This window comes from Microtus ochrogaster, chromosome 4 (assembly GCF_000317375.1).
Source record: "Microtus ochrogaster isolate Prairie Vole_2 chromosome 4, MicOch1.0, whole genome shotgun sequence".
Classification (NCBI taxonomy): domain Eukaryota; kingdom Metazoa; phylum Chordata; class Mammalia; order Rodentia; family Cricetidae; genus Microtus; species Microtus ochrogaster.
In genome coordinates, this window is record NC_022011.1 from 32078843 (window position 1) to 32105619 (window position 26777).

At 51.7% G+C, this 26777-nt stretch overlaps 1 protein-coding gene across 1 annotated transcript in view; it reads left to right on the plus strand.

Annotated features, from left to right (window-relative positions):
* Positions 1-1273: 1273 nt before the first annotated feature.
* The window catches only part of Galnt2 (polypeptide N-acetylgalactosaminyltransferase 2), a 134091-nt gene continuing 108587 nt past the window's right edge, over positions 1274-26777 (plus strand). The window contains exon 1 of the mRNA XM_005345870.2: positions 1274-1457. Within this exon, the coding sequence (XP_005345927.1) occupies positions 1335-1457 (123 nt within the window). The 5' untranslated portion in view covers positions 1274-1334. The remainder of the gene's footprint in view (positions 1458-26777) is intronic.

The window sequence follows — 26777 nt, forward strand, 5'->3', positions numbered from 1 at the left end:
GGTGTCTGCTAGAATGGGGTGTCTGCTGGGATAGGGTGTCGGCTGGAATAGGGTATCTACTGGAATGGGGTGTCTGCTAGAATGGGGTGTCTGCTAGAGTGGGGTGTCTGCTAGAATGGGGTGTCTGCTAGAATGGGTGTCTGCTGGAATGGGGTGTCTGCTAGAGTGGGGTGTCTGCTGGAATGGGGTGTCTGCTGGAATGGGGTGTCTGCTAGAATGGGGTGTCTGCTGGGGTGGGGTGTCTGCTGGAATGGGATGTCTGCTGGAATGGGGTGTCTGCTAGAGTGGGGTGTCTCCTGGAATGGGGTATCTGCTGGAATGGGGTGCCTATTGGAACGGGGTAACTCTTCCTCCTCATTTCTAAAAGGTCTGGAGTTCAGGAGAGTCTCACAATCCTGGTAGCAAAGGCTTGCTGTGCCTTTGGTTTGCTCAGTTCTGGGTAGACCACCTCTCAGGAGTCCCTGCCTCCTGATTCTGTGCAGATCTCAGTAATATTTGCAGTCTCTCAAGTACTGGAAAACCTTTCTCAGACACAGACTTAGAGAGTCACAAGGGCATGGCCAAGGTTACAGTCACCAGAGAGTTGCTGTCAAAGAACCAGCTGCCTGCTCTATTAAGTGGATTACTCTACTCACCTTCAGGAAAGCAGCCAACGAAAAAGAAAAGATTTAAAAACGTAAATTGCCATCCTTCTCCCCTCGTTTTCATGTTCATTTAAAACCACCCGGTTTTGCTCTTAAAAGCAGGTAGGATCATCTTCACAAGCAAGTTCCTTGAAACCTACCTTCCCTGACTCAATCTTGTTCGAACTGCAGGGTGGGGGCATGATTGTCATCCCAAGACTCAGGAGTCTGATGCACGAGTGTGTGAGCTTGAGGCCAGCTTGGGCTAGATGGTGAGTGAGTTCGAGGCCAGTCTTGGTTATAGAATGAGACCTTATACTTAAAAAAAAAAAAAAAAAATCCAAATACTTGCTCAAATAGCAAATGAGATAGATGCCAGGGCGTCCTCTGCAGACCGGACTAGGACCACTTCAGGTCTTTGGGAATCCTCCTGCAAACCTCAGAGACCGCCACCTGCCACTCCCAGAGAAGCGAGGTGGGCGGGGCGCCGCTGCCATGGAGACGAGGCCCCGCCCCCTCGCGGCCCGCCCCTCGGCGTCGATTGGTCGCCCTTTGCTCCCTGACCTCGCCGCCGGGCCGCCGCTTCCTGCCGGGCGCTGAGCGCCGCCCGCCGCCCGCTGCCGCGTCTTCCCGCGCCGCCGCCCCGCGCTCCGCCTGCCGCGCGCTCCGCCCGCCGCGCCGACAGCTGCCCGGCGGCCGCCCAGTGCGAGGATGCGGCGGCGCTCGCGGATGCTGCTGTGCTTCGCGCTGCTCTGGGTGCTGGGCATCGCCTACTACATGTACTCGGGGGGCGGCTCCGCGCTGGCCGCGGGTGCGGGCGGCGCCGGCAGGAAGGTGAGTGCCGCGAGGCCTGTGCGCCGACCCGGGCCTGCGGCTGGGAGGCGCCGTGCACCGAGAGTGGCCGGCTCCGGGCAGCAGGCGCGGGGACCCTGGCCCGGACGCGCGAGTCAAGTTTCCTTCGGGCCCTCAGGCCAGGAGTGCGAGCCCGGCCCTGCTCCGCTTTCCAGGGGCTCTGGGTCCAGCGACTTGCCTCCTGCACGGGGGGCGCGGGCACCCGAGGCCACATACTGCCCTGCGCAAGGATCTTGGGCACTGTTTTCTCGGTGGATCCACCGCTCTCCGCTCCTTGTGCCGCGAACGTAGGGGCCAGACTCCCTGCCCCCTCCTCTGCACTCCACCTCGTTCGCCCCAGGACCCCCATTCCCTGCTCCGGGATTTTGGGGATCGTTGTCACCTGAGACCCTGTGCTCCCTGAGAGCCACACTCCTCCCAGCTCTAACCCCGACCCTCGACGTCCTGCTCCGGGATCATGGGTATCTCGGACCCGCCAGAACCCCGGTGCTCGAGCGATCAGAGGCGTGATTTCACCCGCTGCCCCTCACCCTGCACTCAGTGAGGATGTATCGCGGTTCTGCCAGACCTCCCCTCCTACTTGCTGCACTGTCCACCTCCGGTCTTGACCCTGCACGGCAGCGGGAACTGTCTAACCTCTTGCACTTGCCATTTCTAGCCCCAAGTGCCCCCGTGTGTGTTTCTGATGGGTCCCACTCTGAGGACCGAGTGGTGAGGCCGTGGGGATCACGGGTTGCTTAGGGCTCGTAGGTCCTGATTCGGCGCTAGGCTTGGGTACCTAGAACGTGAGCTCCTTGGGGTGTTGGTGCTGTCTACTCTGGGCAGTTGTCGCCTCTCCGGAGGGTTCTGTGATGTGTTTCTCGCTAATGAGCCTTTTGAGGCATAGCTTTCTTTTGCAAAGCCCTGTAACCCTCCTTACTCGATGCCGAGTGACACTACGCGACCGGAAAAGACGGGGTGGAAGTGGCCGTGGCTGCAGGAGATAGGGATAGGGTCTTGAATAGGAAGGACTGTCACTGAGCCGACTTTACCCCTAGTCAGACCCTGAATGTCAAGGGCACTTGGCTAACTCCCTTTCTCTTCCGGCATCTTCAAGTTTTCCAGCTGCAGGTATAGAGCGAGGGAGGTGGCAGTGTCTTATTCGGCTCTTGGAGGATTTCGTGATTCATTTTTATTTGCAACAGCGAAAGTGGAAACAGTGCTTGGCTTGTGTGGCCTGGACACTGACTCCCAGCTCTGCTTTCTGAATGATTAGTGTGTTGTGAGCCCCTGCTAGTTTTTAAGCAACCCCGTTTTATTTATTTATTTATATTTGGAGAAAGACAGTGGCTTTAAGCAGGTGTGGTGTATACCAACTTTGCTTCCCCAGTAGATATTCCCCACCTTGGGAATAGCCTGGCTGCTGGCAATGTTTTTTTCCCTATGCTCACGAAGTAAAGCAAACTGACAAAGTATTGAATTGGCACAGGTATGTAGAGAGGCACCTGTGGCATCAGCCCCCGGGGGGGGGTTATTGCCCTACCTCGAGGGGCTTCAGTGGACAGACAATTGGCTGTCCCCCCCCCCCAAAGTCCTCTGGATGCCGCTGAGGCTTGAGCTTTAGGTTTGAAGAAAACCAGTTTGAAGAAAGCCCAGGACTTCTTTGTGTTCTGCATGCAGAAAAAAAGTGGGGGAGATAAACAGTTAAATGTGGATTGAGGACCTGGGATTCTGTTTTGTCAGTGAGCCATAAAATGTAATCCTGACTGGAAGTATCCTGGTTTAAAGAGTGTGCAAATGCTGTAGGCTTTGTGTTCTCATTCATGTAGCGGGGTGGACCCTGAGAGAGGAGAGGATGCCCCAGAACCGTGGAGTGCCGTCTCGAATCCTTTAGTGCGCTCCCCACATTTAGTTAGTTCATCCTCATGATAGGAGAAAATTTGGGGTTTGTTTAGCTTGTACCCCATGTATGTATGTATGTATGTGTAGTATGAAGAGTGGAGTTATTGAAAACCTGGGGCTATTTATTTATTTACAGACACGCAGGCTGCATTTCTTCTTGCGTTTGGTCCTGCTTGCAGCAGGACTATTGTCCTATCTTCTGTTAGTTTCTTTATGCCCTAGTGTTTTTTGTTTTTTTCTCCCATGGGGCCCCAAGCTTCAGGATTGTGCTTTGGGGATTGTCGAGGGCATCCTGTTAGGATTTCTGCTGCTTCAGCAGCCAGGCCAGGCTGTGCGCGGTGTGCCCTGCCTGCTAAACAACTCCTCTCAGAACCGCTGTTCTTCATTTAGCAAAACCCAGAAAGTCAGCTCACCTCAGACTGCAGATTGAATGAACTAAGAAGTTGAAAACCAACTGTCAGCATTTGCTGGAAGAGCCGGCACTCAGTGCCGAGATTCCGCAGTGCTGAGACGCTATGTTAAAGCAATTTGTGCATGCTGTTTACAATTGCACTTCATTTGTATAGGTATCTCCTGCCATATTTACTCTTTCCTCCCTAAACTGATGATTTGCACTTCAAGAATGCCTTCCCTTTGAGCATCTTAAATGCTTTAAAAGTTTAATCATGTTACATTTCCCTGGGGCCCTGGTATGCTTGCAGTGGATGGAGCTGCCGAGGAGAGGAAAGGCTTTCCGTGGAAAGGAAGCTGCCTCTGGCTGAAGTACAGCCACAGGAAGGGTTCCCAGCAGGAGAGCAGTGAGCTCCGAGAGTCTTCAGGGCTCCTTCATGGACTGCCTAAGTGCTTGAGGTACCCATCACTCTTCCTGGGAGCTGCTACTTGTGCTGCACCCTTGCGCTGGGCCCCAGGTGCAGATATTTGTCATTTGGGCTCTTGAAGGAAACCTGGGGGAGGGGCTTCTCTAAGAACTAGGGAGGGACTGCTGATGGGGGACACTCAGCGGGAGAACAGTAGGGGCTATGCTGTCCTGCAGAGGGCGTCCCATGACAAGCTGGCTTGCTAGTTCATTTGGCTGGTTTGGAGGGAACCAGTACCGTCTAGACATGCAACCAGAAGGTGGTGGCACAGTGCCTCCACTGGTGCCAAGTACCACCTTGTTTTCTTCCGTTTGCTTAGTGACTCTCCCTCCCTCACCACTCATCTCTGACTCTCGGTTCTCTCATCATAAGCTTGGGAGATTAGCATCCTGGTACCATGGCTTTTAAAAAAAAAAAAACAAACAGGTGCTAAATAACTGATGTAGAAAGAAGAAAAGAAAGCAGCAGAGAAAAATCCCTCAACCCCTGAAATGGAGTGAGCCAGAATCCAGTGAGGTCTTTGTTTCTGGCTAACTGTGTATCTGTGTATCTTTGGGGGGGGGGGAGGGTGTGTCCCTTCTGGGTTTGCACTGGGATTGTGGATGCTGTTAATGAACCATCTATGGGAAAACCCTGGGGACACTCATACCAGCTCTGTACCCCACGGTGGTGTCATAGTAGGGTTCCAGGTAGCCAACTGCCAGTAAAGGAAGTAGGTGAGGTGTGGAGGGTAAAGTCCATGATGGTGAGAGGGCTGGAGGTGCTCCTGAGTTTGGCAGGGTAGGCTCTGGGCTCCGCACTCCTCCCTGATCGGGCTGGAGGTGCTCCTGAGTTTGACAGGGTAGGCTCTGGGCTCCCCACTCCTCCCTGATCAGGTTGGTGGTTCACCTGAGTTTGACAGGGTAGGCTCTGGGCTCCCCACTCCTCCCTGATCCCTTGTTGGGAAGTGTCGCCGTGATTATTGAAGGCTAGCAAGAGACTGCCGTGCACAGTGTTGTTACCCGTGCCAGCAGGTTAGCAGTGATAGGTGTGCAATTTCAGAAAGGCCGTTTGCACTAAGTGTGATGACATAGGTTGTCATGCTAGCACTTGGGAGGTGGAAGCGGGAGGATCAGGAATTCAAGGTTACCTTTTCATACATATGACATTCAAGTCCAGGCCAGCCTGGGCTATATGATCCTGCTTCAGAAGAACAGTAGCGGAGGCGGGAAGACTGCCAGGGAAAGCCCAGCAATAGCCTCGTCTACACTGTAAGATTAGCCTCCTTAAAGAAAGTAGAGTCCTGTGTAGAATTCTGTTGTGCCTGCCCGCGGGAGCGCAAACACAATAGAAACAGATTGTGACTGTAAACACTACAAAGATAGTGAGCTATGCCCTGGGCCCTCCAGCAGTAGTGAAAATGAACCTGTTTGTCGGTGGCTTGGGTCCCTCAGTCTGCTCAGCTTGCAGGGCTAACTGCTGTGTGTGTGTGGTGGGGGGTGTGTGTGTGGCAAGGCCCTGGGAACAGGAGACCTTTTCTGAGGCTGTAAGCCTGCTGTGATCTCCCCAGCGAGGCTGGAAGAAAGGGAGTGGTGGGGGGGATTGTTTGCCATCCTTTGTGTCTAAGGGTTGTGAGAGGTGGTTAGAAGAACAGTTAGGTCGGGAAGTCGGGGATGTTTGTAGCTTCTCTGCTGCTGCTGCTGCTGCTGCTGCTGCTGTAGTCTCGGGGTTTTGACTACTGTGTTTCTTTGAGAGGACATGATGTCAGCCCAAGGCTGCCCTGATTCCCCTGTCCATGTTCAGTGGTGGCTTCCTGGGCTCTGAGTGGAGGGTCAGGCAGAGGCCAGGAAGCCTGCAGGTGTTTCTGGGCTGCTTTGGACAGTCTTCTGCAGGCCCAGCTGAATGCACTGTGAGAAACCTGGGCCTTGGCCAAGCCCACTCCCTTGAGAGCTCGGTTTGAGGGTGACACTGAGATTTTCTAGCTAGGCAGAGTGGGATCATGTATGTCACCAGGTCATACAGCCTGGCTGCCACTGTTTTAAGCACTTAGATCCCCACCCCCCCCTCCTAGCTGCTTATCTCTCCCTGCCCTCTGCCCCCTGTATTTTTGAGAAAGACAGTCTTTCTCTTGGCTCCTCTTTCCACATTGAGCAGCTAAGGGTGAACCCTGTCACCCAGTAGGACGCCTGCCACTTCCCTGTCGGGTCAAAGCAGGTGCCAGTGTTGGCGCTCTCTCCGCTGGCTGCCTTGAGGCCTGGCCTTCCACACACATGCTCTCAGCTCCTTCCTGCTGAGGTCTCTTCTGATGCAAGGACCCAATAGTGCTTCCCACAAAGGCTGCCACGGAGCTTCCAGGACAGGCTGGGCCGGGTGGGCAGCTCTGCTAGCTGTGTGGCCACTGTCACTCTGATCTACAGAGGAGCTCACCACAGCCTCTCCTGGCCTGGGCAGAACTTGACCTTGTTCTCTCTGGGTGGGAAGACTCCCTGACCTTTGACCCTGACTTTATATTCAGGACTAACCTCGGGCTCAGAGGTTCTCTAGAAGGCCTCCACACCTCTCTCCCCAGAGACTATAGGCCATTTCTGTGGTGGGGGTGGGGTCTCAGGCTTCAACACCAATCAGCTCACCTGCTGGAACCCTTTGTTTCTTTAGGTTCCCAGGCCTGGAATGGCTGTGGAGCTGCCCAGCCCTCTTCCTACATGGTTTGGGCTGTAAAACTGACTCATCTGTACTTAATCCTGTCCAGTAGTGTGGGCCTAGGAAGTGTGTGTCGTGATGAACAGACTGGGTTTCTTAGCGTGCCGGCACGTAGATGGCCGCTATTCATCTGGGCTGGACGTGTAGAAAAGCAGACCCTCTCACTTGGAGTCTCATTCGCGGAGTGTAGTTTGAATTTTCCTCGGAGCCATAGTCATTCTGAAGCTGGTTCTGACAGCCACAGCGGAGGGTGGCGTTCTGGGGCCAAGCTGTACCTGTCACCGTGGCCCAACCTATCCTTGCAGGTTGTCATCCGGGTGAATAGTCCCTTCCATTTGTTTCCTCTTCCAGCAGCTCCTCTCTCTCTCTCTCTCTCTCTCTCTCTCTCTCTCTCTCTCTCTCTCTCTCTCTCTCTCTAGCTTTGGGGCTGGAGGACCTGTCTTCATGATGATGCCCTCTCCACTGTGGGAGGTTCACAGCCTTGTCAGCCAGTGCCCCTCATAGGTCATACCAGATCCTGCCAGGACATGAGACAGGACTGACTCACCTGTTGATGGGACTGTTAGCTTTTGCTTTTTCTCCCTACACCTTTGTGGCTGGGCCTTCTCAGAAGGAAACAGCCACTCTCTGAGGTGTGTCTATGGTAGGCCCCCTTTAGGGGCACTCAGGTGAGAACGAAGTTTTACAATCTAGCAGATACCTGCCTTCACCTGCTGCACGCCATGTGTGTCCTGAAAGCTTCTATCATATTATTGAAGAAACTGAAGGGTAGGGAAGGCAAGAGGCTCTCCCAGGGTCACAGAGCTTGTGGGTAGGGAATCACTTGGGCTGTGGTGGCACCTGTCTCCTGAGGTCTTCCCATTGTCAGGATGTGGCTGTGAACCCCCAGGCTTCCCCGACCCCTTCCTTGATTGTCAATGTCTTTTCCCTTACAACGTGGCGACTCTGGGAAGGTACCCTGTAACCTCCATGCTCAGGAGAGTTCTAAGCAGCGGCAGGCTGCTTGCCTTACTTAGGTTTCTTTCTGTCTACCATTAGATCTACCCTCTTACCCGCAGGCTTTGGCCTGACCGGAAGCAGCTGTCCTCGATGCTGCATTGGCCAGGAGAGTGGTACCAGAGTCTGTGCCCTTTATTCTCTCGAGACTCTCTGTGTGCCTAGCACAGCTGTGTCTGGAATCCTCCTGGGCACCCAGCAGACTGTGATTCTTGACGCCACAGGGGTGGGGCGGGGAGGACAGCAGACAGTGTAACATAAAGGGCGGTGCTGGCACACAGCAGCATAAGGGGATGGGGGCAGAGGGCATGCGGATCATGGAGAGAGTGAGTCCAGCCTGTGGTTTTCTCTGCTCCCGAGGCCCCCAGGTTCCCCAGTGCCCAGCCTCTCGGCCCATCCTCATCTGTGCTCAGTGACTAGAATAAACCAGTTTCTAGGGGTCACTGCCTATAGTGTACCAGCAGAGCTCTTGTGTCACAGGCTGCCTGGGCTTCCTGTTCCTGCTCACTTGGTTACCTCATGCGCCTGGTGAATGCCAAGCTACCTGCTGCGCCCTGGTAGCTTACCCTCCTATTGTTCTCAGTTCCAAAAGACACCTTCAGTTGAGTGTGCGGTAGACTAGCTAGGCTGTGTTTGGGATAGTCTCTGGATTCCTGAGCTGGTCTGTGAGGGGCAGCAGGGCAGGCAAGGAAGGAAGTTTATGGTTTAGGGTCTGTGGAAGGACATCGTGAATATACAGAGTTGTCCCCTCTTGTCAGAGCTCAGGTCTTGAGCCTGTGTTGCAGTCAAGGGTCTCCTCCATTAATTACTGCTTCATCCCCAGGAGCAGCTGGAGGTGCAAGTGGGCTTGTTCATCCCTCACAATTGCTTTGGGGAGGTGGCATTTGGTAACGTGGGTTCTGGGGTCTGTGGTGCACCGCTTTGGGGAGGTGGCACTTGGTAACGTGGGTTCTGGGGTCTGTGGTATTTGTGGAAAGCAAGATGAAGCTGTGACCTCACTGTCTGGAGTTGCTGGGGGACATCACCTGATAAAAACATAACTCCTGCGGGTTCCCCAGGTGAGAGCTGTCTGTCAGCTTTACTCCCAGGACAGGCAGGTATCTGTGGGGGAGGGAGTTGTTACACAGGGGCTTCTGGGAGCAAACAGCTAGCTAGAGTGGCTGTGTGGCAGCCCAGGATAGGTAGTCCGGGAAGGAGTGCTGTGGTGGCTTCTGATAGCTTCCTGGAAGGCCAGCCCAGGTGTGACCTTTGATTTCTGGCTTTGGGAAATGGACAGACGTCAGATGAAAGGTCTTTCTCAGCCGAATCACTTGGAATGGGAGCTTGAGGAGCTCATGCAAATTAAAGACTTGGACTGGAAACGGCCTGTAAATTAAGCTCCCCCCAGGTCTGGGGCAAGTATAGACGCTCACACTGGGAATTTATGTGGTGCCTTGGTGCAGCCGCTTGGCCCAGCATGGGATGCCTTGAGGCCTGACCGTCCTGTTCTAACTGCGTGGGCTTTCCTGTTGACCCACTTGCTGGACCTTTGCTTCCAGAGGCCACCTCCTCTCTGTCCCTGCCCACCCGGCCTTGGCAGTTTGTCTTCCCAACTCAATTTTGTCCATTTGTAATTCTTTTTCATCAGCTCCAAGGCTCCCTTATTTGTAAAATACTCTGTGGTTTATGTGCCACTAGGAAAGAAAAAACTGTCCATTGAACTAAATAACGTGGTTTCTATTCTGTAACGTTTTTATTTTCTAATCACTGAAAAAGCCCTTTCTGACTTAATTAGACATTGATTTTCCTATATATCACTCTTGTTTGTAGACACAAAGGAAAACATAAGTGGAATATATTGGATAAGGTGTTTCCAAAACCTTTTCTGAGTCCAGCCACCCTAAGTCACTTTCTGTCTGCTCATTTCACTTGTCCACTGTATCACCAAAATCGTTGGTGACAGCTTTTCCTAAGGTGTCTTGACAGTTGTGTAATTAGCCACCCCCACCCTGAATCCTACCAAGTTCTCCGTTTCACCGTCTATTCCCATCTCGTGGGATTTCCAGGGATTATTGTTTTTGGATTTTTGTTTAAGCTTTTGACATGCCCAGCAGATTGAGACTCTGAGCCTGTGGTGATGCACTGAGGCCCTAACCTGGCTTACAGAATCTTGGATGTTTTTTGGAGACATACCAATTTCTGAAGTTCAACTGCAAAACCATCTCAGAATGAACCAGTTAGGGCCCCGCTCTTCCCACCCAGGAGAGCCTAGTTGTTCTCCGGGCCTCTTTCTGACAGATCTCCCTGAATCCTGATAGACAGAGAGTAGCTGTGAGCGTACAGCCATTCAGGAACATTCTGGAGTACTAACGGTGAGAGAGGTCACCTTGGGTGCCAGGTCGCAGAGGGCAGTCCTGTCTTATACTGAGATTTCCGCAGGTCGCAGAGGGCAGTCCTGTCTTACACTGAGATTCTCATTACCAAGCAGCTAGCTTGGTCCCTTCTGGGGTTCAGAACCCTAGTGAGGTTTTATCTGGGCTGCTCTGAAATGCTGGGAGACCCTGACAGGAAGGCACTCACTGTTTGTTGCCATTTTTTTTTCCTGTAAGAATTACCTGACTGCCTTTGATAGCTTTCTAGGAGCAGTTGGTGGCAGGGTGTGAATCTGGGTAGACACAAGTCACTGTCCCCTAAGCTGCCATCAGTAGCTCACAGCCCCTTACCCAACAAGGCTGGCGTGGCTATTCAATAGTGATTTCTTGGTCACCCTGTATATCTACGTCAACACCTTGCCTTATCATGGGCAGGAAGCTGGAGTGGGAGACGATTAATAAATATGTTTTATTCCTTTTTGTTCCTCCACCAGGATGTTGTTGCAAAAGTCCCACATATTATGTTGTATTTGTAACCGGTGGTTTTGGCAAGGATGTGATGCTGCATATTTTCTGTAAGGTGTAATTCCTGGTGACTTCAGTTTATATCAGTCTGTCGCTGCAGTTCTGAAAGGCTCTCAACCCTCGCCATTTGTCTTGCTTCCCTTTAGGCCTAAGGCCATACTGGGCTGGGAAGTTTTTCCTTTGTACACACATTAAATTTCTAGAAAACTCCAAGGCTACCAGACTATCCCCCAGGTCATGCTATAGCAAAGGCAGGCTGTTTTAAGGTCCCAGTAGCTGCTTGCAGGAAGCCAGCACTGGCTGGCTTGTTTTCCAGCTGTGTCTCCGATACATAGGCACAAATAGCAGGTCTCCCTCTGGGAGTCAGAGCCACAGCTTCAGACCAGGAGGGTGCTGATTACACGGCTGTTCTCGGCTTATCCTCCATCTAGACTGCTGATGTGGATGAGCCCAGAGGGGAGTGTCTGGGTTTCTGGGTGGTCTGAGGACCAGGCCCAAGGCTGGCATTGTGAAGGGTATGGCTGCAGCTGCCCAGGTTCATCATTGAGCTCACAGAAGCAGGTAAGGGCTGGGGGGTCTTGTTCCTGATAGAAACCAAGAACACATAGCAGCAGGTATCAGGGAATAGTGTGGGCCACCCGTCATCTGCCCGCGATGGCACGAGCTAGTTCGTACCTTCGTTTTAGGAAATGGACTATCTCTCCTTCCTGGCTTGGTCGGCATCGTTGCAGTAGAGTTTTGTTTTAGAGGTTTTTCTCCCTAACAGGACATGGATGGCCCAAAAGGTTGTTTGCCTCTTCTGACCGCCAAGTTGCCAGGATCCGTAAGCAGGTCCAGTGTGGGACCTGAGCGCAATACAGTGTTTGCAAGTAGTGATTCCCTGCCACCTGGTCACCAAGACTTGGGGGTCGTAGTACTAGAACGTTGCACAGAAACACTGAAGACCACTTGGGTTGAAGACAACCTGGACACTGCAGCGGAGCTGGCTCTGGGTTCCTCTGTAGGGTTGGTGTGATGTGACAGAAAGCACATAGCCAACTACTGAGCCCGGGCCTGGGCCTAAGCCAGGCTTCCTGGGTGGCCCTGTGACCTCAGGCAAGTCCCCTAGCCTTTCTGTACGGTTTCCTCATTTGCCTGTCTCAGCAGTTTGCAGTGGGGAGCCGGTTCCTGTGTGTGAACTGTTGGGATTGGTCCTGGTGTCACCCAGCAGATGCTCAGCATTTGACAGCTGTTGTTAGTGTTGAGGGTTATGTTAGAGGTGGGAGCCTCTACACAGTGGGTTGTTGTGGAAGAGCTGAGGTGACAGGACTCTGCACTCTTGCTCCTTCTTCACCTGAGGAAGCTGAGTCCAGAGAGGATGGTAGGCTGGGCAGTGTCCCATTGTGAGAGCCAGTGCACAGGCCTCAGCCTTCATACCCAGCACTGAGTTTCTCAAAAGTTCTTTCCCAATTCCTTCCCTTCTTCCCTGGTAACTTGTCTTTGAACATTTGTATCAGGATGTGTGTTTTAACTGTGTGGCTATATAATTAATTTTTAAAACTAATTGTTAATTGGTTATTTCAACATCTGGAGTTGTTACTGTCTGAGAATTGCACGTTACCTGGAACTTTCCCACAGGTCCTGATTTCCTCATTTCATCAGTTCAGTTCTGCTTGCCTTTGAAATTGTAGGCGAGTGACACGTGCAAGACAAATAAGTAAGGGGAGCCATACAGTGTGAGCGAGGGGAGCCATACAGTGTGAGCGAGGGTAGCCATACAGTGTGAGCGAGGGTAACCATACAGTGTGAGCGAGGGTAACCATATAGTGTGAGCAAGGGTAACCATATGGTGTGAGCGAGGGTAGCCATACAGTGTGAGCGAGGGTAACCATACAGTGTGAGCGAGGGTAACCATACAGCGTGAGCGAGGGGAGCCGTACTGCGTGAGCGAGGGGAGCCATACTGCGTGAGCACAGCCTCCTGCAGGGCCCGAGAGCTGCCTCTGCCAATTGGTGCAGACTTTCCATGTTTACTCCTGCATCACAGATAAACAAACTTCACTGTGTCATGATTCCAGCAAAAAATAGTCTAAAATATAAATGCTGCTGAGTGACTATTGCTGTGAAGAGACACCATGACCATGACAACTCCTTTTTTTTTAATTTTTCTTTTTTGAAACAGGGTTTCTCTATAACTGTCACTTACTTTGTAGATCAGACTGACCTCAAACCCATGGTCGACTTACGGCAGTTCTTACAAAGGAAAACATTTAATTGGGTCTGGCTTACAGTTCAGATGTTTAGTCCATTATAGTCATGGTGGGAAACATGACAGTGTACAGGCAGCCATGGTGCTGGAGAGGTAGCTGAGCGGTCTACATCTTGATCTGCAGGCAGCAGCAGGAGACTGTGACACTAGGCCTAGCCTGAGCATGTAAGACCTCAAAGCCCACCTCCACAGTGACATACGTCCTCTAACAAGGCCACACCTCCTAATATCGCCACTTCCTATGGGCCAAGCATCCCAACAGATGAATCTATGGGGACCATTCCTATTCAAACCAGCACAGTGAGGATGCTGAGTGACTGGATCCCTGTTTGTACTGCTCTTGATGAAGAGAGGTGCGCTGGGGTTAGTGAGAGATGGAGGCGGTGCCCAAGGAGGTAGTGAGGCTTATCTGCGGCCCCTACTGTACATGTGCTCATTCTCCCTTCTGTGAAGCAGTGAGGCCCTTCTGCTGGGGAGGGCTTCAGGGAGCAGATGGGGGAGAGTTGTCAGATGAAGAATAGTTTCTTTATCTTCCTGGACTGTCTTTCTCTCCTTTGGGCCTCCTGGTATTTATTGTCTTGGATCCAGGAAGGTCCCTGTTGTTACAGAGAAGCTGTGGTTCTGTGAGGCTGTGTCATTTGTGGGTCCTATTTTAAGGGATTTCCACGAGTCCGACTGTAGTGATGGTCCCAGGCAATGAAGATTGAGATTGAAGGCCTCATTGATTAGTAGGTGTCGCTGGTGACTGGACTGGGTGGCTACTGAACAGGTGCCTGGCTTGCTTTGCCTTTTTGGTCCCACAGGTGTCCAGGCTGGTTTTACTCTCTCACCTCCATGCTCCATGCCTGCCCCTCTGGTGGCCCACTCCTGAGATTCTCTGGTGCACCATGCCTTTCCCCAGGTGTTACTCCTGGGTCCCCTGCCTCTAGGTGTTCCCGTCCCTCCAGGGCCTTGTGTCCCACCACCCCTGAGAGCCCAGTGTAGAGCTGCCCTCCAGGTATAACAGCTATCACCATCTTAATCTGAGCATCTGTGATCACCTGCCAGTGGCCTGTTGAGCTTGCTTTATGGATAATGACCTTCATCTGAGATTCCAGCCCTTCCTCCCTACACGCCCTCCCAGCTAGCTGTCTGCTGTTCTACCCCAGCTGTAAGTGTGCTGTTGTCTCGGGAGGTGATAGGTTAGATTGAGCGTGGAAGGTTAATTGAGTGCTAACTCCATCTGTGCAGCCATAGCGAAGTCAGCGTCCAGGTTAAGGTGAGACTTTTGGGGGGTGTCTGATTTGGGGGTCACCTGTGTTCTGTAAGTAAGCCCAGTAAACTCCTTAGTTCTCCAAGTTTGGTTACCTTTGGTCTGTTGGTGCCTTGTCTAGGGGTGTGTTTGTTTGCATCTCCCCAAGGAAGTCCATACAACACCTCTGTGTCCTTCTTGCTCAAAGTAACTCTTTGTCCTTTCACTTGAGCTGCAGAAGTGTCTGGCTTAGACACCTTCCATTTTTTCTGTTTCACTCCAGGGAGGAAGTGTGGCAGCTGTCTGTCAAGGCGGGGAGGACTTTGCACACAGAATAGCTGACAGGGTCTGGAAAGTTGGCCATCCTGGCTGACAACCAGAAGGCTGTCAGTGGCAAAGCACAGGTCAAAGGCCAGGTAGCAGCCAGGCCAGAGGAGCGGGGGGGGGGGGGGGGACTGAAATCCCTCCTCCAAGGCATTGCTGCGTCCTTCAGAAAGCTGCCTTGCTGTGAAGTGGTGCTGTGCTGAGGGGGAGGTGTTCTGGGTTTTACTTCCGCAGGGGAATGGAAGTGTGGGCTCAGCATCTTTCTCCTGGACCCAGCATATGGGTTCTAAGTCATTTTAGTCTTTATACTGGGATCTGCTGTGTGAGGTGGTCCTCAGTGCTGGCCGAGGTAGGGAGTCAGCATTGTTTCTGAGGTGAGTCTGGCTTTCTCTGCCGTGCAGTGGGTACAAGGGTAGGCGAGACGTGAGGCCTCTTGGAACCCTTCACTGGGCTTCTGCTGACCTGCCTGCGCTGTGTTTGCGCTAAGCCATCAGTCAGTCCCTGGTGTTTTTGCAAGGTGGGGTTGCAGTCCGCACCTGAAGTGGGAGAGATGGTACCAGCAAGCTGAGCTGGGTCAGGGAGGACTGCCACCCAGGGTCGGAACTTGGTTCACTCCTTTCATGACAGCCTTTCCCTCCGTCTGAGCCTTTGAATTCTTAGTGGCCTAGCTGATCTTATGAAACTGTTAATGTAACATTGTAAAGCTTTCGAACAGTACAGAGGTGTGTGTGTGTGTGTGTGTGTGTGTGTGTGTGTGTGTGTGTGTGTGTGTGTGTGTGTGTAATGCCGGAGCCTTTGTGGCCCCGGATGGAGAACTGACAGAGTCCTGGAGCCTTTGTGGCTCAGATGGAGAACTGACAGAGTCCCGGAGCCCTTGCGGCCCATATGGAGAACTGACAAGAGTCCTGGAGCCCTTGCGACCCCGGATGGAGAACTGACAGAGTCCCGGAGCCCTTGCGGTCCGGATGGAGAACTGACAGAGTCCCGGAGCCCTTGCGACCCCGGATGGAGAACTGACAGAGTCCCGGAGCCATTGAGGCCCGGATGGAGAACTGACAGAGTCCCGGAGCCTTTGCTGCCCCAAGCTGATCCTGGCCCTGCTTCTCCCCTGTGTCTTGTTAAGTGCTCAGCACAGTCTACCACGATATACTGCCCCACCCCCAACCAGTCAGTATCCTGAGGGGCTCCAGGACCCCCCGTTGCTTGTCAACAGGTTCAGAGAAGCCGATTCGGTTAAGGTTAAGAATAGTGCGTATGGTAGCCAAAACAAGGCAACATGTTGGCCTGCACAGTTCACATTTTCTCAGAGAATGAGGCATCTCCATGTGAAGACGTTTTTGGTAGCCTTTCAACTTGATACAAATCATTGTGGGTGCTGCCTTCAAGTTCATGAAACATAGTAATGGTTATTGCTGTGGGGATATTACTGAGTGAAGATGTGCTCCTGCAGCCTGTTCAGTTAAGGAAGTGCCAGGATCTGATGCACTAGCTCTGCCTCTGGCCAGGGTGAAGCTTGCTGCTGCTTGACTCTAGTAAGCCAGAACACTTTGGCGAGTAGCACAGGTCACCACTGGACCAGTTAGAGCCTTGTAAGCCTCGAAACCTTAGGATCATTCATTGTTAACCAGGGGCAACAGTGTCATTGGTTTGTCTTTAAATTCATTGCTTGCCTAAGGTGCCTGGGCTGCTAGAGGCCAGTGGTCTTTCTCCTCACAGATGGGAAGTAGATTCTGAATCATGGTCTCCACCTGTGTTATATGTGCTCCTAGCTCCTTACAGGTGATGAGCGCCAGGTGACGCCATGCAGGTAAACTGGGCACAGACTAGAGATACCCAGAACTCATGGTGGTCACCTGGCTGCCTCAGCTGCTGCAGAGACAGCTCTTCCATTTCACTGTGTTGTTACTACGCTGTTCCCAGTGTCTCCAGTTGTGTAGTTGTGTAGTGTTGGCAGGCAGTGTGTTAGTCACTGGAGCCAAGGGCTGCCTCTGAATTGGTCATGACCAGCAAGTCACAGGGGTATGTTTGGTCTTTACTACACTTAGGTATGATAAAAATGTGGCCTTGAACATGACTGAATGCAATGCTGGCCAATACTACATGCCCATGAGCATGAGGGGTCAGATGGAGTCCAAATACCTTTAATCCAAGTACTCAGAAAACAGAGGCAGGTGGATCTCTGTGAGTACCAGGCCAGCCTAGCCCTATCTTAAACCTGTCACCTGCAAAAACAAAAAACAAACCCAAAAAACCCTCACAGGAAAATCTCTCACCAAACCAAACTCTGGGAAGCCTTCTTGCTGTCCGTGTCTCATGTAATGGAGAAGTCTGCAGGCGGGGAGGAAGGGGGCTCCATGGCATTGCCTGGGGCAAGGGGGTATTAGGGTAAGGTGCGCTTCTCTGCTCCTCAGTGTGAATCCTGAGATAGCTGGGTCTGCATCCCAGGCACATAGAAGAGTTCTGGAGTACTGTGTCTTTCGTGGGGATTGACCAGCCTGAGAGAGTGGTGACCCTAGGGTCCATGTTGGTGGGTGAACTTTCTGCTTCCTCCATCCAAGTGCTCCTTACACCTAGGCCCCATGAACTTGGGACAGCCTGCTGAATGGATGTGACCTTGGGCCTGGCTACCCTCTGTAGTGATATTTTGTTTGTGTTTTAACAAATACAGCTTGCCTGAAGATCAGAGTGCACAGCTAAACCACTAGAGTCCAGGCAGTGGTGGCTCACATCTTTAATCCCAGTATTTGGGAGTCCCATGCCCTTAATCCCAGCACTAGGGGGGTGGAGACAGAAAGAGGTATGGCTGGGTGGAGAGAGAAGTATAAAGCAGGAGGAGGCAGAAACTCAGATGCAGTCTGAGATGCAATCTGAGGCAGCAGTCTGATGCAGTCAGTCTGAGGACACAGTCTGAGCATGCAGTCTGAGGACAGGATCATCCTTTTGGTCTAAGGATTCGGTGGAGGTAAAAGGTCTCTCTAGTGGCTGGCTGCACTGCTTCTCTGATCTCTCTGCTTTCACCCCCTGATATATGACTCCTGGTTTTTTTATTAAGAACAACTAGAATTGTGCTACAGCCCTGCATTGGTAACTAGGAGCCCAGCTGCTATGCTTAGGCATTCTGCCATTGTAGTCGGGAAGGAAGGCCTGTGGAGGGCCAGGTAGGTTGAGGCCTTAGTTCAGAGGCCGGGTGTCAACACTAGCAGTCCCCCTGGTAGAATTCCAGGCCCACCCAGTCGCCAAGGAAGGATCCGAGATAGAGACCTTTGTTCAAGCCAGTCTGTTTGCAGAATGTGTGTGTGATAATGCGGCTTGAACTCCTGCCTGCTGTGATGCACTTCCATGCTCATGTGTATGGTTAATGGGACCTTGTTCAGCTGGACATGCAGGGGTTCGTGGGGTTCTCACCAGCCTGGGTGACCCCTACTGCTTTTGGTTTAAGAAGGAACCCTCGCTAGCTGCATGAGCCTTCTCCTTCCAGCACCCGGCACATTAGGCAGAGAGGATTCTCTCTTTGGAGAAGGTTCTAATTACTGAGCTGAAATATGAACATGTGCTTATCTATGGTGAAGCTTAGTCATCTGCTTCAGTGACCAGGAGAATGTGAATGCACAGCTTATTGGGGACCCTGGCAGCTCCCCTTTTCCCTCTTCCCCCTTCTTTCCCTCTCCCTTCCTTCTTCCTCTCCTCTTTCATTCTCATCTCTCCCTCTTCCTTCCCTGCCCTACTTTTTCCTCTCCATCCTTCTCCCCTTTCTAGTCCTTCTGTTCTTTCCTCCCCCCTTTTTCTTACTTCTCCCTCCTCCTCCTCATTTCCCTTCCCCACCCTACTCACCCCTCCTCTTTTCCCTCTTACTCCCTTGTGTTCTGGGCTTCTCTCTTCACTTCCTCCTTTCTTCCACTCTCTTCCCCCTCCGTCTTCCCCAGAACCTCCTTCCCCTTCACTAGTCACTGCTGAGGGATAGCTCTGCAGTGAGTCACTGGAGTGACTGTGGAGCGGAACCTAGAAGCCACGTCTCTCTGTGGGCTTCGTCCACATGGCTCCTCCTGTGGGAAAGGCTGTCTCAGACAGACATTAGTGCATCCCACAGTGAGTGCTTCCTTTTTGCATCTGACAGTTGTTGAGACACAAACAAATGGCTCCTCCCACTATAACATTTGCTGTGAGGATTTCAGAATCATGCTGAGTGCCATCTAGAGTTCATGGAGAAGGCAGATAGCGGCAGAAAGGGAAAGGCTTGTTGGGCATTGCAGAATTCTACCCTAGCGTCACAGATGGCTTCTGTAACAATGTACTCCAAATGGTTATTATGATTTGCTGTGCTGGAAATCGTATGGCCATTGTGTGTATGAAGCAAGCACTATGCTCCTGAGCCATACAAAATAAATAAGCTAAAATAAATACACACAAAGTAAATAAACTAAAGTGTAATCCATGAATGGTAGACCTTTTGTTAGGCTACCCCCCTCCGCTACAGTGTCTTGTAGATGACCTATATTTCCTTTGTTTATCCAACTGACCTATCTGTGGACACTAGCTAGGGTTTTTTCTTTTTGGCTGTTTAAAAGTTATACTACTTCTTACAGTTTCACATGAAAGTGAAATGTTCTGTGTCCCACTATCTTAGGAAAATTGAAGGTATCTTTATTTTGGAGAAATAAGGTAGTATGTACCAGAGTACAGTAACGTGAAACTGGTTGGCGTGTAGGACAAAGTATATTCTGAGTCTTTAGGCTGGCTTCTGCAAAATAGTTAATATAACTAAATATGTATCTGGATTTCAGGGCTCTAGATGGGTTGGTGTGTGTGAGTATGCTGTGCAAAAATGTTTGTAGGTGATCTGTATGACTCGGTGACTCTAGGTAACCAAATGACCAATTATGAATATTAATACCAGATAATACATCCTGATATGTGTGTGTGCCATAAATATTTGCAGTATGAATTGGACATGATTTAATTTTCCTAGAAATTCCAAGCGCTTATACTCGCTATGTCTCTTTAGCCCAGGCTTAAGCTATCTGGGACTGTGTGCGGAGTGAGGCCTGAAGCTGTGTCTGAATTCTGCGTGTGGAAGGACCACTGGTGCCTACCTGGACCTGGCTTTCTTTGTCTCCTGTCTTTCGCCTTTTGTGTAACTCTGTCCTCACAAGGATGATATTCGTAAGGAGAGGAGCCGGCTGAGTCTGTTTCCAGAGTGTGTTTATTGAGTACTCCGTGCTCATGGCTGACCAAGATGGGCGTTCACTCTGTGAGGCAGGGGAGAGCTTCCTGATGCTAGGGCGTGTACACAGCTCGCCCCGGAGCTCTCCTGCAGGCTCACTCAGCCACGGGTTTCCAGTTTTTAGTATATTTTGTTTTACTTTTACAGCCTTGGCCTTTGGCTGGCCTTAGCCTTTAGTATTGTGACCAGGTGTCTTTGGGAATCTGGCCTGTGCAGAGTTGGGTGAACACTCTGCTCCTCTACTGTCAGAAACTGTTCCATACCAGTGTCCTGGGCTTGACGCCTGCGGGCAGGGCGTTGTCCCTCCCTACAGTGCTCTCGAGACACCTGCCTTCTACAGAACTGCTTTCACTGGGCTCGGTGTCCTGGGTACCACACAGGTGACCTGTTAGCTAGTGGTCTACTTCCTCCCTCAGGCCTGAGCTCTTCTGGGCAAAAGACCACCCCCCCCATCTCCATCTCCCTCAGGCGTTTGCGCGCAGTAGGGCATAAGCTCCCCATGGATGGAGTCCCAGGTCTTTGCAGTTAGAATTAAAAACCGGGTTGTTCAGCAAATGATTAAAAGTGAAGAGTCTGTCCTGGCAACAGTTTTAATTCGCTGTGATTCTAGGCAGCTTGCCCAAACGCGTGTTGTCTAGATTTTTGAGTATATTTAAGTGTTTCTTGAATGGGTCCAAAGGACGTGGGTGGAACTTATGCAGGTCTGCAGCAGCTATGAGCCCGGTAACTATACATGTTCACGCAGGCACCCTTAGGAATGGTGTCCGGGGGTGGAGGGTGGGGTAAGATATATGTGCACAGGTTGTGTGTGCGTGTGTGTGTTTTACACCTAAGTGTTTGCTCACTGTAATTCTTACCTGTCACCCCACCCTTCCTTTGGGGGAACTGAGGTCCCTGGCTTGTGTCCAGCTCCTTCTAGATGTCATGGTTTTGACCCTCTCATTTGCCTGTCCCACCTTGCATACACGTGTTTCAAGGCATGTTAGTGTGGCCAAGACTCCCATGCCTGCAGTATCCTGATGTGAAAGACTCCAAATGGCATGCCTTTACTGTCAGGCCCTGGGCTGCTGAGGTCCAGGTCAGAAGGCGGTGTTGAGGGAACCCTCTGGAGCAGGCTTCTGTAGTGCGCCACAGTTCCGTGCTGCTTCGGTGCATGTGGTTATTCACGTCTTTCCTGAAAACGGTCTCCTGTTCCTTTGGAGACCTGCAGTGGGCCCCCATTCTCAACAGTTTGCTGCACTTGAGCCTGGCAGGGTGGATTGATGTGTGATAGAATTGCCCTTGGGGAGAGCTAAGGGCCATTTTTCTTACCTTTTTTCTGCCCCTTTTTGCCTGAAGAAGTGCAGAGGGCTTCACAAAGGCACTGTCTCCCCAGTCAGCCACTGTTTCCCCGGTACCACCCCTGATGGCTCCTTCACGGTCCCTCCAGTGTTGTGTGAAGGACCGAAGACAGGTCATGTGTCAGAGTGGCTTACAGAACTCCATGTTCCATTGTTCTGTTAGCAGAGGCACTTTTCCCTCCTGAAAACAAGCTTACCCTGCCCTTTAAAACAGATGAAGCTCGAAGACGGCAGGTCAGACTTGCTTGCTGAGGCGTCTTCAGCGTCCGCTGTTACCTCTGTCTGGTACCTGACGTGTTGGCTGCCCACAGGCCAGGTAGATGATTCTCTGGAGTGTGGGAACAGGACAAGGACAGGGAGCTCCTGCCAGAGGCAACCACAGCTTCAGAGAAACACAGTGACTTGGGCCTGAAGTGAACATTTTCAGTTGCAAGCTGGGTGCAGTTCCTGGGGTGTGTGGCAGATGTGGCTCTGTGGGGAGTTCACACTTTGCTGAGTGCAGATAGTAATAATTCCTAGGTCTGACACAGTGGCAAGCATGACAGTGCCTAGTCAGGACCCCTCCCCCAGTCAGGTGGGTGACAACTCAGGCCGTCCATGGCTTTCCTTAGAGCAGGAAAGCCACACACCTTCCAGTTGGTTCATGGCCACCCGCAGATGAAGGTTCTGTGGCAAACAGCAGACTCTTGGGTGGTGGAGTCTGAAAGTACCCTGATAGTGTCGGTGTGAAACATTCCTTTGAGGGCAGTGAGAGGGCAGGCCAGAGGAACAAGTAGGGACCATACAGAAGGCAGAAGGGACAGTGTGCTGGCATGTCATGTTGAGCTGAGGAGTGATGGAATAGTACCAAGACTATTTAGAGCCACACTTCATAAAAGGTTAGGTTTGCATGTGGAGACCTTGCAGGCACCTTGCCTCCCACCAAGCCTTGTGCAGGGAAGAGGCTGCTGGTAAGGAGTAGGCAAAGGCAGCAAGTGTGGCTTTGGGCTCAGTGATGGTTCCTCAGATAGCAGGGCGTCCAGGGCATGTAGGTTTTAACGATGTTCCTCAGATCTGTGGGTTTTCTCCTTGCTGTTCAGACCTTGCCTGCGTGGCTCCCTTGTAGCTGTTGCGGAAGGTGGTTCATTTTCTGGGAGAATTCACTAGAGCTGAAAATCCAGATGCCTTCCTGCTGAAGGGCTGCCTGCTCTCCCTAGGAAAGCCCGACCTCCAACAAGTTTCCGGCTTTAGAAACACTTTCCTTAGCAGATAGTGACTCCACAGAATAGTGTGACCAGCTCTCTATCCTACACCTCAGGGGTTGACAGAAGAATGCCGTCTTCTGCCTGGCTCTGGGCAGATGTGGGCGGCTGTAGCCGTCTGCTTCTCTGAGGGGGTTTCTGCTCCCAGGAAGCTGCCTTAGAGCTATAATTTCTCACTGGTTGGGAGGCTGAGGCAGGAGGATCACAAGTTCAAGGATTATCTGGTCTACAGAGCGACTTCCAGGTACCTGGATAACTTAGTAAGAACCTGTCTCCAAACAGTGAGAGCAGGAGACCCTGGAGGCAGCTTAGCGCAGAGTTCCTGTAGTAAGGTTGGGCTTCCAGCTTCTGTTCCGAGCACCCTTAGCAGAGAGGGCCTGTAGTAAGGTCGTGGTTCCAGCTTCAGTTCCGAGCACCCTTAGTGGAGAGTGCCTGTAGTAAGGTCGTGGTTCCAGCTTCAGTTCCGAGCACCCTTAGTGGAGAGTTCCTGTAGTAAGGTCGTGGTTCCAGCTTCAGTTCCGAGCACCCTTAGTGCAGAGTGCCTGTAGTAAGGTCGGGGTTCCAGCTTCAGTTCTGAGCACCATAAGCAAAGCTCCCTAGAACCAAAATGAAACAAAGGCAGAAATAAAAGAGAGGGAAGGGCCTGGAAGAAAGAAGGTGAAACTCTGGCAGGCCCAATGTGTGGCTCCAGGAACACAGTGGTTGGCAGTTTTTGAAAGCACCCCCTCCCCCAGCACGTAATCACTTGGTCTGATTTGGACCTTGATTCTGGAACGACCTTGTGGGTTCAGACTATAAGGTTCTCTCCTATGGCCACTCACTCCCAGCAGTTGCTGCCCTCTGGGTGAAGGCCGATCTAGTTGGCATCACCTCCAGAGGACCCTACCTTTCCCCTCACTCAGGTTAGTTTTCCAGAGGAAAACGCATGTATGTCACCCTACTGAGGATGCACCATACTCTGCAGGTATGTGCTCCTCTGGCTGCTAGTCTTGTACCTGCCCTCTGGATACAGACGAAGACCCCAGACCTGCTGGGGCCACAGGCCAAGATGTCACCTGTGGCTGTTGTAACACAGTGGGGGTTTCTCTCTATCCTCTCTAAACCTCAGTGGAAGTACTCTATAGAACAGTGGCTCTCAGTTTTCCTAATGCTGCAACCCTTTATACTGTTCTTCGTGTTGTGGTGACCCCCAACCATAAAATTATTTTTGTTGCTACTTCATAACTGTAATTTTACTGCTGTTATGAGTCGAAATATTTTTGGAGATAGAAGTTTGCCAGAGGTTTGCAGTCCACAGGCAGAGAACTGCTGCTCTAGAAAATAAAGGTCTTAGGCTGGATTGATGGGGAGGAAGCTGGAGAACTGCCCTCTGTTGTTACGGGCTAGGTTGTTCTGACGACTTGGCAGCCTCAGATGGCTCTTATTCCAGCCCAGAGGTCTTGCCGCTTGCTCCCAGGGTTGCCCTTCCCTGCACTGTGTGCCTCAGGACAGTGACACCTTGGGACACCTGCCTCTTCAGGTACAATGTATTATGTGTTGAGTGGGTCAGGAAAGGGAGACAGGTGGTCAGGACTGCTTTGTGCAGCTGTCCACTTTGCCACTGGCCTTTCTTAATTGGTTTCTGTAACTCTAAAATGTAGACTCAAGTGCATGGAGGCCTGCCCACATTTCCTGCATACCTCATCTTTTTCACAAAAGTGTTAGGGGCTGTGTTGTAAGCAGTCTTTGGCCTGTGAGCGCTGTCCTCATTAGGAAGCCACTCTTGATGGCCATCAGAGCTGGAGACATCCAGGATTCCCCCAGTCCCTCTGTTACAGGCGTAGGTTTGCATGCACAGACTTGGAAAGTGAATTGCAGAGGGTGTGGCGTACCTGGTGGGTCTGGGCTACACTGTCTGTTATTGACCCTGCTGCTCAGTGCTCCTTCCTGAGGTGTGTCTTGGAGCCGGGGGTCGAGGTTGGCCCCAATGCTTTTTGGCTATTTATCATTTGCCTATTTTAGTTGACCTGGCTTTTCACAAATGGCACTCTGGTGCATTAGGTTGGGGGGGCATCTGAAGTAGGGGGACCAGCATGGAGCAGTAACATCCATGGTCCCTTCTGGAAGTAGAGGCCCAGAGTACTTCGTCATCCAGTTGTTTCAAGTGAGAGAGTTTCCAGGCTGATCTGTAGCAGCCCGGTAAGTCTCTGTGAGGTCAGGATCTGAAGCAGCCATTTCCCCGGGATAAAAGGGGGCAAGTCTATCAGTGCTGCCTCTCACTCAGACTCCCCAGACAAGAACAGAGTTGCGTCCCTGCTGCCTTGGGGCTCGTGCTGGGTTACCTCCAGATTCTCAGGAGTACTCCTACCCCACATTTTGGCACCTCTGAAATTGTGATGCCTCTTTCAGTGGTTGGTGTTAAGAGGTTTAATGCTTTTACACACCACTCCAGAAGGTAGTGCTAAGCACCTGCCCTGCAGAGATTGCATTGGAAGCTCAGGGAACCCAGGCATCTTCTTTTCCCACTGTCTCCTACATGGTTGGCAGCAGCCTGAGAGGGACCGTGGCAGAAATGGCAGCCCTGTAGTGATGAGAGCCCTACAGGTTCCCCAAGGATCTTCACAATTCAGATATTTGCTTCCAGGCTTCGAGAGGGGCCAGCATCTGGCTGACAGCTAAACTTGTTTATCTGTTCTGTGAGCACTGGGTGTCAGCCAGAGAAGGGTTGACAGATGTCTGTCCTCCCCTGTCCTCCCACTCTGTCTGCTCCCCTGAGTTTTGTCCTTCCAGGCCTCCATAGTGATCATAGAAAATGCAATAAGGCTTATTCATTTCTCGAGCCTGCTCCTGGGGCTTGCCTTCTCAGAAGTTTGTGCATGTATTTCATGTGTATCCACAGCATACCACAGTGCATGTTGTGGACATGTATGTGTGTGCACATGGCACATGTACATGCCTATTTGTGATTCAGACCTGTATGTGCTGTGACATGTGTGCAGGTACTAACATTCCAGGAGAACTCCCAGGAGACAGCCTGGCCACCTGTTTATGCAGAAGCCTGAGGGAGCTGACTTTCTCTGCAGAAATCACCAGGGATCCTTTCAGTCCTAACTCCCCATTTCCACTCCCTTAAGTCCCTGCGCCTGCACTTGAATGGAAATGTTTGCTGTTACGCTTCTCGCTTGGATTAGCTCATTTGATTAAATTAATTGTCAGCTTGCCTAGAACTAAAGCCTCTTAAAATGAAAACTGTTTCACTCGGGAAATTTATGCAAGATGAAGAATGGAAGATTTTCCTGTGGAGGAAGGGCCAGGTCACCTGAATGCAGAATCTGGGGCTCTGGGCTGAAGCTTGCTCCAAGATATAAGCCAGGATGCACAGGCTAGCACTCCTTGTGTTCTTGGTTATAGGTGTCAACCTTGTAGAGCATCTTGGTTACAAGTAAAAACAACCTAGGACAGGCTTTAGCCAAGAGGGAATGCTTCGGGTTGATGGGATCTTGCTTCACTGAGAAGAGGGCCAGGAAGGCATGAGAACTGGGACCTACCATCAGCATGGGCCATCACAGTCATAGTGGCCTAGCTTTGGGCTCCCAGAACAGGTGGCTCTGCTCCTTTTTCCGTGGAGGTATTTTCTACTCAGGGATCCTGTAATGGTCTCCAGCCCCTCTGCTCAGCCTGGACTGAGCTCCTTGAAGGAGCCCATGAGCCCTGTTTAATATGGGCCGCTGCTGTTGACACATGGGAAAGGGGTGTGTGCCATGCGGATGTGGTTGGTTGTTGAAGGTCATGACTTCAGTCATGGTGGTCTGTTAGAGCAGGTGTCACATGTGCAGGTTCTATTTTCAGAGTCTCGCACAGGAAAACGTGTTGCTCCTGTGTGTTTTGTTCTTAGCCTGGATAGGTTGTGGTGGAGGGAGAAGAGAGGGGCTGGCAGCATAGGCGTTGGGGTGCAGCCAGCCTGCTCCGAGAGCTCCCTTTCTGGACTGGGACTTGCTCTTTCTTACGTGAGTTAAACAGAGATGTTAGAGCTTCTCCGTGGGGTTGAGGGCAGTGCAGAGAGAGTGAGAGAGTCGTCTGTGGGAAGGCGCACTATATTGCTGAGATTCCCTGAAAACTTGTCTTATGCAGGGTACTCGGGGCAGGAAGCTGGTGAAGCCCAGGCTGGGCCAGGGTGAAGACTCACACTGAGTGTCTTTCCCAACTTCCTCATTGGACTTTTGAGGCTTTTCCATGGGCTTAGGAAAGTCTTACTGCATTCCGGATTTTCTTCTGAATTCTGCTGCCTCTTCAGCTCTGACCAGTGTCCACCCCAGGTATCCAGATCATGGCATCCGGGCCTGAGCGCCTAATGACTTTTTTTTTTTTTAATTTATTTATTTATTGAGGATTTCCGCCTCCTCCCCGCCACCGCCCCCCACTTCCCCCCC